Raw genomic sequence first — 12,559 nt, forward strand, 5'->3', positions numbered from 1 at the left:
GTCGCAAATATGAAATGAATGGCCAAGGGCATCAATGTCCTTCGGATATCTTTTGCAATACAATAAGTATCTCCTATCTCATTTTAATGTTCTCTAAACGTATGTTTTGCTACGTGGTTATGTATTGGTTCGCATAATAAGAAGTAACCCCAAAAAGTTCTAACTGTTCAATGAAAAGCTGACCCTCTATTGAAACGCAGGAGATAGAAGGCTAGATTGCAAAAACTAGTTCGAGTTAGAAAAAACCTTCGGCTATTCGCCAAGATATCACTGATTTCCCCACACTGATACATTCAAGTACTAAAATATCGATGTATTTCACATAATACGTGAAACTCAACAGCGACAATTGAAGCTAAATTACTATGAGACGCCACCAAAGTAAAGCTTCGCGGAATTAATTCTCCTCTACTGTTCTCTAAAAGTGGCCAAATACACTTTGTATAATTTGTCATCCACGGCGTCTTCTTCACAGCCGTTTCTCCGTTTTTGGCTAAATAACATATTGGCATATATGTGTAGATATATTTTTTTACGAAGATGTTTTGTACATTGTATTCCTCTGCCAACCTAGGAACGCAGGACATCTAGACAGCCTCCCAAACCTCAGTCTAGCCATCGTAACAGAAAAGTAGAACTTGGACGAAAGTTCATCCATTGCGAAATTTTACTGACAATAATTTGTTACTCATACCGCAAAATGGTCTATATACAACAGTTTCTTAATAGGGCTGACCGATAGAAAGATTATCAATCTTCTCTTACTTTACAACTTACAGTTCTGAAGAGGGCTGGAGGGAAAGTTTATCCAACTTAAGCTTGTTCCTTTGATTCTTAGACACCGCGTCTAACATTTCCTGACAGAGCTGCGTGAGCTCCTGGAACTGAAATCGCAAAGAAGCCGTGAAAGGTACGTCAGCTACACTTCGATCACAACCGTAAAATGCAGTATAGCGTAACTGCAGAGGAGACAGTTAATACTTCTTAATTGTCCTATTATTGACAGTGTGCTAAGATTCAGCTATGATAATTGTAATGGCTTTCCACTAAGAGAGAATTGATGAAAAACGTGTATCCGTTTTACCAGTCGCATGCTTGAGCCCCAGCGACAAGTGCGTCCATACCCGTCTTGCACGTCGCATCTGAACACATGTCTGTCTGGTAACTTCGACTGGTTAGACGCTAGGGATAAAGCAGACTGAGTGGTAATAGACGTAAAAACCTGCTTCTTACTTGGTCTAATTTGAGGGCCGGATTGACGGCAACAGGTATGAGCGCTGGAAGCACTTTGGTAGCGAGAAGGTGCACCGTCAGACCATAGCGCTTATCGTCCAACATTCGCTTATAGATGCCTGAAATGTAGGGAATTTGTACCAAACGTGGTAGGGGAGGACATATAGATACGTCTATTGTGACAGCTCTAAAACAGCACAAACGATATTATTGATCCAGGATTGTTTTTACAAAGTTAATAAAAAGGAACCCTATCACGAACGAACAAAGTATATTCTGCCTCCACGGTACAAGTACAAGTAAAAAAAATAAATAAATTTATTAATAGAAAAACATGAATATTTAGGTAATACGCGCACTATTACATAGATGCGTATATCTTGAATAGGTGCTAACGGATCTCTACGGAGTGTTCTGCTATGCTGTATCGGTGTGCAATCTATAAAACCCACAAAGCCACCTAGTTCACGGAAAATACGTCGTGGTTTCATTGGTGGTTATACCAATGCATCTGGCTTGATATTGCCTTAAACATGTCAGACTTATTACGCGTAATAAAAATTCGATACTATTTAAAGTTCATTAAGTTCATTTTAGTTATCCTCAGGTACCGTATACGTATAGGCAAAATACGATAATAACGCTGTAACTAGAAGAAGTTCGCTGCAATAAGGCCTCATGAACTTTGATATTTGAAAAATTAATCAAATACTCAAGTGATGATCAAAACGTAATTTTGAACAATGGAGATCAAAATTAGCTGGTGTTCCAAAATTCGGATACTTTCAAAAACATTTTCGGTTCCACAGGATGTATTTGAACTGTAGTTTCAATACATTGAATTTATACAATTAGTAGTAATTAAGCGGTACATTGTTTCCCATTAATCGGTTTTCTGTGACCAGTTACGTAATAAGAAAATCCGTCCAGTCATCACCATAGTTGAAGGGATGGTACATGTCTATCTAATGGGATACCCGACACCCATTGTTCTGTGTTACTTACGGACGACAGGCATTAGAATGGCTGGGTCGTTGACTTTGGCCTTTTCGAGCATTGGAAGTACCTGATCCAGCGTGTCGTTCTTCTCCAGTTTGTCCATGACCTGCTCGATGCACGTTAGCGCGTTCGCCTGTACCTGCGACGACATACTGTGAAGAGGCTGGAACCAATCAAGCGTTCATTTCTACGATGTTAGTCATCACTCTTTTATCGACATTTTATAGGGCGATACAGCATAGCATCAGATGACTCTGGGGAGAAAAGCATGCCTTAACATGTATTAGTTTTTAATAAATATTTAGGTTTTTATTTTTTTCTAGACATCTATATGGTTTGTACAGTTTCACATTCTAGCACAAACGATCAGAAGTATTTACACACTGATTTTATTAATCTAGTGTTGTATAACCACTCCTAGCGTAATAGGCAACACGCCGTGTTAATATAGTGGTCACTATTAATAATGGGCCTGTAAGAGTAGACTGCTTCTAGCCCGGGTAATTGAGACATCCAAACTCCAAGGTGATCCCTTGTGCGGCCGTTAAAAAAAGAGTTCAAAAAGAAACAAATTAGCCGAGTATCAAAAAAATATTCTACAGTTTCGCTTCCTATAAACGTATTCCTTACTAAATTTTCTTCGCAAAGGAAAAAAAAATCGCAAAATTGTTCGTAAATTGAATGACTGGTCAATAGTGATGCTCCCCACGGGATCAGCGGTCAGTATCGAATAAAAAAGGTATATAGGTGCTAATAAGAAAGACAGTTAGTAAAAAAAATCTGCGATATTTAAAATACCTAATAACAGGCTTCGAATAGGTTTCAGTTAGCGTTTCGGGCGCGCGCATCTTCACTGTTCGAGTACTTTCTATGCAGTGAGCATTCAGGTGTCTCCGTATTCAAGCATACAATTGCCCCAAAAAAGGGCTTTGATTCGCTACCTCGTTCTGTTTTCGTTGCAGTTGTGTACACAGGAACTAGCGGCATCTTTTCATGCTCTTAAGCATTAAGGAAGACCTCCCTGCCCTGCCTCCCATGAATGTCTGTCGCCTGCCGAATAGCTAAATACGTCAAAACGTCCTGTATGGAAGAAGCTACTTGAAAAATAGGCGCCAAAGGTTCTCTATTGCTCTGATAGAACTACCGCACGAATCGGAATGAACAAGCCTCCTCCATAAGCGACTTGAAATTTAATAAAAAAAAGCAAAATCGCTATTTCAACGAGTATTTACCTCAACAAGTTCTATGAATCTGGCTTTTTAGCAGCAGCTACCACCGCTTATAGGCAAAGAACGGACGAAGAAATTAGGAGTTTCCTGCTCGTACTGCATTTGTTGCCGAGTTATATTTTAGTAACATTTAGAGAGGCATGATCAGGTAAAGAACAATTTTTGCATAGCCCCTTATTTATCGATCACGTATAGGCACAAAGGATCGAGCAGGCCTAGTTTGGTTGATAAAAATTTTTTGAGGAAATTGAATTTGAATAAAAGAGTTTATTATTAGTTTTGTTTTTATTCTACAGTAGCACATAGAATTAAACTACATTTTCATGATGAGTATAGCAAATTGTGGTTTCTACGCTAGCAGCGTAATTCATGTAAACCCTTCTGTATTATGGACTCGAAACCTTATCATGTTTGCTGCTTTTTTTTAACTACTTTTGAAATGTTCATGCCGTGAGCTTTTTGAGACAGCCGACAGATTTTCAGTATTTAACTAGAGACTGGAGAAAATAAGCCCTTTTGCCCGGAAAGCATTATCATTGCCCTTGTTTGCCGATCTGGTTAGCTAGTTTATGTGTCATGTATCATATACACAAAAGAAAAGCCTTAAGCTTTCCGAAGTCATCTGGCACTTTCTGAATAGCTAACTACTACCTGTTTTTTAGCTTCACGCTAGGTACAGAGTTGTTTAAGTAACTGGCTTCTTTCAACTAGATATATTGTTGTTATTTAGTTACCGCATCTGCAGCCGGTAGCTGTAATGGGAACACCTGACAATGGACATGTCTTTTGACTATCCATGTCCTTATGCTATAAATGGCCCGACTGCTGAATGGCCCCATAGTTAACATCACCTCGCATCTGATCATCGTAATGTCAACGATTTTGTCCTTTACAAATGTCCATCAAATTACCCAATCTACGTGCGGCCGTCGTGTGAGCCATAAAACTTTAGTGCCAGCCGGCCGACACTGCTCATTTCATTCTACAGACTTTTATAGTAAGCCGTTCATTAGCTATAGCTGGGACAGTGGTAGCTGCTGCTGTGCGTCTCCGATGTTTTGTTATATATACATACATTTACGTAGATAATTTTGACACTGCCCGAATATTTGGCCGCGTCAGATCAGCGTCTTCATGGCAGCTCATACCGACAATGGTATGGAGAATTGCTGAGCTCTGCGTACTGTTAGACAAGGCCCGTTCTGGACGGCCTTGGGCTTTGCGTGGGAGTGGCCGTCGCGCCGGGCACTGCCAAGTCAGATGCCTCACAGTAAAGCGTGAAGATAGTAATAGCTTTCAAGGATAATATATTTAAGCCAATGAAAGCAATGCTGTACGTGAACGGCGGATGTTTTTTTATCCTGTTAGCTTACCTGTATTTTTTTTATTATTATATCTCTTGAGAAGTATATATCGTACGCTTTCGGTGCGGTTTACACATTCACCGAACTGGTCGGTCAATTACTAATAGTGCCTCGATACAGATGCAGTGTAAATATATCCCACACGCACTATAGAACGCATAAAAAGCAAGTACCGTTTACGTAACGACGGAATTACGAAACGAATGATGCACCGTTACATGTCGCTGCAACTTATTAAAGAGTTCGTATTTTATACGCAAGCTGAAGGATAGGAGTAAACAGACGCTCGGGGGAATATACGTTGGCTTGATCCTCGATCGTTTAGCTATTGAATACCATTGTAGTCTACAGGCATTCACAGTTCATGGTAGCTAATCCTGAAGCGGACACAAGTTTCACACTTCTACGAACCTTTCGAGTCAAAAAGCACTCGCTTAAGTAGGGAACTTAGTTGAGAAGCAATAAAACAGCAACAATGGCATTTAACATTACTGTTACATTACCTGTCGTATTGCTGGCATAATATTGTTATTCATTTTGCTACTGCCTAATAGAGAAACTAAGAGCTACTAATAATTTGCACAGGAAGACAATATAGGCAGTGCTCGATACCTAGGCTGGGCTTGATGGAGCTTAGCCACTTCGCTAAACTTTGGTGGGTGGTGGTGCGCTGCCGTTACTGAGCGGGTAATAAGAAAAGTGGCTCAGTTTACAAAAAAATTAAACTTGCACGACGACCCAGTCTACTCTCAATCGCTGCTACCCGACCGGCCGACCGGGACACACTTCCCAAAACATTCGAATTCAGGAACTCTGTTGCTAGAGCAACAAAGACACCAATCACGTCCGTGCGTAGACATCTCTCCGACAAGTGATTTGAAGCTTCCTTGTCTATTTCCAAGTCCATGTGCTGTCTGCTCGCGGAGACGTGAACTTACTCGTTGCTTCTGGCAGCAGCACAAGACGGTCCTTCACAAAGCGCCCGCCCTCTTCTACAGCGGAACCCTAGTCCAAATGTCGCTGTTTATGCCCAAGGGCCTCCTTTTACCTCTTACATGTGAGATATGTGAAAAAAGAGAGAGAGACATTATTGTAATGGAATACAAGGGCATTTCGAAGCCTTATGATTCGGTCTGGCAGGCCGATGAAGAGGGATGCGAACGGCCGCTTTTCTGGTAGCAACAGCAGCTTCTAATTCATTCACATTCACTGTGGCGCCGTGCCCTGTTATAGCGTGATAGGGGGTGAGTCGGCTCCCTCCTGCTCGCGCGGTTTGCAAAAATAGTAATCCGGAATAAAAAAAAAGGCTGCGATCGTATTAGGGATAATTCGGATGAATGCTGGTGCTCGACGAGATAGAAGAGCTGCTTACATGACCGATGCTCGACAGTGAAGCTGCTATTGGGGGATGAAACAAAGCAGTAGTAACTATCTCATACGCCTCTACATCCGTTCAGCCGTCACACAGAAACGACACACGGCACTCAGTCATGACAGTTTGATGCTCTTTGATCACCGAGTTCTTAAAGGTTAGTAAAAGCGACCGCTTCGACTTGCTGATTTAATCATTCCCTCATGGACAACGGCAAGGAGCTTTTTCGCGAAAGCCTCAATGTATCGGTCCCCGCTTTATCCATTCTCTGACTTTCGGACCAGCCGTGCTGCCTTTGCCCTGCATGGCACTGACATCTACCGTTCTTTTTTCTAGGCTCATTTAAATAAGTCCCCCGCTAAATTTCCTACTAAACATTACCGTCATCACATCAACGGGACGAGGATTATGGTCTGATTTCAATTTGAAAGATTTTCATTTTCTAAATAGGGCTGTCCGTCTTACGGATGCACATAATATGTGCCAGCGTTTACACAACTCAGCGAAGAACATTCAGAGTCAGAAAGAAAAAGTCGCATTCTATTCGACAGCCATCATAAATCTTAGCTTCATGGCAAACGTATATCTAGAAAATTTACGATGTACATATACTTCTTGTGTATTGTCTACAAATATCCTAGACATGTGAATGAATAAGGCCATTTTTATATACTTTTTGAGTATTTCCCGCTGCTTAGTTATGGCTCAGCCGATGTACAGTGCAAGTTATCTTACTCATAATAGTAATTAATAACTTTTTTTTTTTTACAATAACCAATATATGATAACCTGGCTGGCTCTGCGAAATTAGACTTCTGCGTTTGGCTTCATATGTACGGGCTACATCATTTGAAGTAACACTGCGTCGAGGTACTGGCTAAGACAAATCTACAAACGGACTTCAACAGGGATGGTAATCATTTATTCAGTGGACGCGCAGCATTTTATTCAATACGAAGTTTGCAACATAGCGTAACACGTACATTTGAAAAATGAGGGGGAAAGCCAGGCCCGTCTTAATTGCTCAGCCAAGTCACTAATTATAGCTAAGGGCTTAGCTAAGTGTTCAAAAAAGATGTGTGGTTTTTTCTATAAAAGTGCATATCTAAATTAAGCATGATCATTTTTTCTTTCCTATATATGATAAATAAATCAAGATCCCTTGACGACATAAGCAATTTTTTTATACATACGAAAGATGTTAGCGCAGCACAATCCCCATAAGCGGTCATCTAGTAAATAAAAAGCACAATCATTTATCTTTTCAGTGCTTTAAGCTGGGTACCCTATTCGATACTCAGTTGTTCATTCTTAGCGGAACGTTTGTTCTCTGCTCGCGTATTTTCTTGGGCTTTGCTTTGAATTTTTTTCAAATTTTTGTTTTAAGTACGTGATTACGTAAAAATACGTGCTCCCTACTCGGAATCCTGCGATCCGTAATAGGTGCTCTGGCTGGAACCGATATTTTCTGTATAGCTCCTATATATCTTTGCATTGAGCATTTGTCTGTCGCGCTGGGTTACCAGCTGGCTAAAAACTGTTATTAAGTGAGAAGTGCTTTTACCATATAAAAGCATTTCGACGTGCTCGGCCACTGACCCACGGTCTCATTCCCACCTAAAATGAGACTCGGGCCTTCTGTTCTTAGCTGAAATGGGTTTACCGCCCGCTACACTAATGCTTTTGTTCCACCTATCGTTATGCATGTAGGTACAATCATGTGAAAGTGCTATTCAATAGAAACATCTGCTTCGTTAATACCTAAATGTACTAGAAAAGAACAGACTTTCCAATTTAGTCCGTAATGTTTGTACGAATAGGTGCCTCTTTGTGTTTACCGATCTCATGTTACTGGCTACGTATAGAATCAGTAACTATTACGCATACTAGGCCAAGCCAGTGCCATTGCGGCTATTCTGCTATTATTGCGACAAATATTTCTATTCGAAAATATTAATTTTATGGGAGACCAACAAGATGCTCTTTTGGAATCGGGTCTTTTAGGAAAAGTAGCCCCCTTTTCTGTGCTCTGTATCTGTGTCAGCTTTCTTCGCTCACCTTTTGCCCAGAGTTGGTCTCGAAGACGGACCTCGTACGGGGAAGAACCATCTTACGAACGGCGTTCTCGTCGAGGAACTCGGCGACATGGGCGGCAGCGCGTATCGAGGCGCACTGGATCTGCGGTGCCGTTGATTCAAAGGAATTATATACCATCGGAAGCACATCTGAGCGAATGTCTGCTTTGGGACTTTTCGCCATTAGCACTTCGATGTTTTCCAGCAGGGTCACTGTTGCCTGTAAGACGACAGTGCGGATACACGTATTACAAGCAACGTATGCGTAGAAACCACCAAGTACAATTACCATAGGTAAGAAAAACTACAGATTTTGTGTTTAGGTTTAGGCTAGAAGCGAAAAATGCATAGCCCCCATAATAATAAGCAGCAGGTACATAGCCCAATCAAGCCTGTCAGATTCTTAAGGTTCCATAAAAGAGAAAATACTAAAAATGTTCTTCTTTTGGAGTTTTAGTAATTAAGCGTAAAAACAGTAAAAGGTACAACTATTCGACCGTGTCTTTGTATCGATTTATCTAAAATTATTGTGTTGACAACGACGTGGCGTTCATCGAAAAACGTACGTATTCCCCCAAAGGCGATCTGAATAATAACATTTGGACATTCTTAGTGAAAATAATAATTAGTTAACATGTCGTATTGTTTGATATGTTTACGGTCTATAATGTTACCACGAGTCCTTTCGTTAGCCGGTTTATTTTGGCAGACCATGTCTGGATGAACGTCCGCGTCTTCAGCCACACCTCAAAGCTAAGACAAGCTTATAGCAGTTTGCAAGAAACTGAAGAAAAGCCAGAACTTCAAGGTTTTCCAAAGTGTCTCGTACGTCTATTTGTGTGCTGGGACGGTTCTTATTTTTTGTCCCCTAGTAGAATGTGCACAGTTAGCTTTACCTTATCTGGCCTTGTTGTTCGTTGAAAAAGTTCGTTGTACTCTATTTGACGACTCGGCGACCTTCGGTCGACCAGAGCACGATGCTAAAAAGTGGAAACGAAGGTTGAGTAAACGGGGACTGCCTATCGGTTTTGGGGCCGACATTGACGGAGAAAACTACCGAGCGCCTGTTTTTCTCGTATGTCTATTCTCCACTGAATTTGCTCGATTTTTGTGTGGTTGCCGCTGCAATGTTCGTTCCTCCTTCTACCGTGATCTTGCTTGCCTAACGGCTGGAGCGGACAAAAACCCCGTTACTTCATCGTCTGACGGCCTATTCTTGAACGTAAAGCAGTTTTCCCGCACTCTCGGCCCACATCCAGCCATTGCACACATCAACACTGCGTTTTCTATTCTCTTTTTCAGTCGTATGCATAATGTAACTGGTAACGCATATTTGCTTTGCCCAAAGACAACAACGAAGACGGCTACGCCGGTAGTACTGGCAAAGCCGTCGCATTCTTGAATCCCGCTTCGGGCACCCTGAACGATTCGTTCCCAGTTTTCCTGAAGGAGACGGACTGTGTTTTTGCTCGGGTGTCCTGCCGGTTCACTTGGGGCTTCAATGAGGACTCAGTGGGGACCCGTATTGCATCCTTTATAAAAATTTCCTTCTATATGGAACTACGGCTGTTGTTGTCTACTTTTCGTTGAGAACAGTGTCCGTTGCAAATCAATGTAAAGAAGACAATCAAACACATGGAGTACGCTGTAATTCACCAACGGAGAAGCAATAGCGAAGGCCAGGACAATAGCGGAAATACCGAAGGACTGACGCAATGTTGTCCTGGACATCCAGTCAATCCTTATCAGTGAAGGTATCCAATAGATACAATAACTTATACGATGTTAGATTAAAAATTCGAATGTGGCTCAATCGTAGCTAACTCTTCTTTTTGTCTAGGGATTTTCAATGTGCGGCTGCGAAATCTACATGTATACGCGGGGAAATCCGCCTTGCCCCTCTGTACCCGTTGTTTGTCCATATGCTCTTATGTGTTTGAGAATCTTATTTGCTTTTCTAGTGCTACAATCAGGTGGATCTATTTAGTTACGATCGAAGAAGCGGTCAGAACAAGTAGGCGGTGGAGGAACGTCAACAGTATTGCACTGCGTGGATCAAAGCCTTTTTGCATAGTATTTTATGTGATTTCCTTTGTTTAAATTTCCCATTTTCGATTCTGCAGTTATACATGGTAATGCTCAAAGACTAAGTCTGCATGGTACCGGATCAGAGATGCCATCATTACATTAAGTTGACTGACCGTCTTAGTGGGTGGAAAAGGCGAATGCTTTTCTCTACAGTTGGGATCAACAGGTAGATAGTAGAAATGGCCAGAAGAGCTAGGACCCTGTCAGCGTCCCAAGCGCTTTCCGCTCGACGCTCTTGCGGTGCAAGAGAAATCCAGCGATAAGGAAGAAAACAGGCGCTACAATCCAACTAGAAGAAAATTCATTTTTGGGGATGCAAAGCTATGAACTAAGTAGACAAAAACGTATTGCTGTCACAATGCATGGTGGGCCGTTCTTAGGCAAACGTAGGTTCACTAATCGCTGCATTAACATACCCCTGCATTCGTCTTAGGGTCTCACCTTTTTATCTAACACCAGTGACAACTAAATATGAAGTCTGCTTAACGAGAGCACTTGGATGGATTTAGAAGATGGTAACAATCAGTCTTGACCTGCTGGACCCGATCCTGTTGAGTACGCTATCTGAGTTATGCACGTAGCTATATCCTTTAGTGTTTGCTGCGAAGTCACTATCAGTACAAATGGTTTATGATCGTTGACGTCATCACACAGAACCCGTCACTCACGAATCTCATGAGGTGCACAAAGACAGCAACATCCCCGGTTTTGCCTTCGACGAAACTTGATGTTGCCCACCACCCGCTGAAGTAACTTGTTAAATATATGTGCAAAACACGATACGCATAGTTGATCTATTCATGATCGCACTATGTACGGTGAGATGGAAATTGCTCAAGGTCAGCGATGTAGCATAAATACGTGTACCATATATGAAAGATATGAAGGGTAACAACTATGCTTTAGCAAACATGTATCGTAACGTAATAGTTAACAACCAAATGTGAAACCGTTGTAACTTGGCCACTGGTTGTCGAAGATAAAGCTCGTAGCTTTTTCGTTACCGGCGCACATTCTACGATTTGACGGAATGCGTAGTACGGTCGCCAAATTTTTAACGCAACTTTTCGGTCTAGCAGCACCTAGCAATGTTAGAAGATGAAATTTCCGAAAAGATACTATGAGGGCATTTCAGCCATTGACTAATACACAGCACCATATTTCCTAATCTCTGCTCTTCTACAACTGAAGCAGCCCCTCGATGTGACATCTATTAAACAGAGCCAATCGTGTTTGTATCGGCAATATGGATCAATTTCAATCAAGGATTCACTATATTAGATTGCTATTTGTATAGCTACGCTTGAAATAGGAACATACTTTCGTATTGGAATATGTGCAATAATTGCATATGATGGAATAACATGTTTGTACCTGTACAGACTTGGGCATTCCAAAGACGCTTTTGAACACGGGTAGGATGGTGGTTTGGTATTCATCCGGTGACGAATCGTCGATCATAAAGAGTAGAGGTTGCAGTGTGGCAGCGAGCACTTCCGGAGACTGCAGCTCCGCCTGTAGCGACGGTAGAATATGTTGCCACCATAGTTTCTACGATAAAAGAACAATTGACAAAATATAGCATGATTATAACGATAGACACTAGCTAGAGTTCGTTGTAGAAACATATGTTTTACTCATTAGTCATATCTAACATAGGTAAATATCTACGGGGCAACGACTGGTCGCCGTACATGGTTTTGCTAAGCGGAATATTTTCACGAGAAAACACGAAAACGATTTTTCAACTCTAATTTCCTAAAAGCTTACTTTTGTGTTATTTTTAACGATAGTGGATCATTAAAGGCAAGCCTCAAGGCAACCAAATGTCTATAATATCGTGTGCTTATGCAACACAGACGTACATGTGAGTACACCGAGGGCATTCGTGACCTATTTCAACATTAATCTACATCACAAGCGTATCAAGAGCTCGAGGACCATCTCGCATGTAGAACTAGCAAGTTTCGAACAAAAGTCCGTGTATACAGTACAGCATCTTATAGTGCTACAACATGTTGTAGCGTCAAAGGCTTCGCGCACAGGGTCCGACCCACTGCTGTGGCCTTGTCGACCACTGAATACCAGAGGAAAAGTGTTCGTCTCTGTTGGAAAAATCTGCTGATGTTTCAAGCTGGTCCCATTTGACGTCGCAAACGTCCCTTGAAAGCCGTAACTTCTCCATTTTTAATAAATATA

The 12,559-nt window shown here is 41.5% G+C and overlaps 1 protein-coding gene across 1 annotated transcript in view; it reads right to left on the reverse strand.

Annotated features, from left to right (window-relative positions):
• The window catches only part of bma (SCY1-like protein bma), a 90,299-nt gene that overhangs the window by 39,625 nt on the left and 38,115 nt on the right, over positions 1–12,559 (reverse strand). The window contains exons 7-11 of the mRNA XM_086967743.1: positions 11,735–11,911; positions 8,256–8,492; positions 2,239–2,395; positions 1,234–1,352; positions 778–884 (exon numbers count right to left, since the gene is read on the reverse strand). Coding sequence (XP_086823869.1) covers positions 778–884; positions 1,234–1,352; positions 2,239–2,395; positions 8,256–8,492; positions 11,735–11,911 — 797 coding nt within the window. The remainder of the gene's footprint in view (positions 1–777; positions 885–1,233; positions 1,353–2,238; positions 2,396–8,255; positions 8,493–11,734; positions 11,912–12,559) is intronic.

This window comes from Varroa jacobsoni, unplaced genomic scaffold (assembly GCF_002532875.2).
Source record: "Varroa jacobsoni isolate VJ856 unplaced genomic scaffold, vjacob_1.0 scaffold_298, whole genome shotgun sequence".
NCBI classification, from domain to species: Eukaryota; Metazoa; Arthropoda; class Arachnida; order Mesostigmata; family Varroidae; genus Varroa; species Varroa jacobsoni.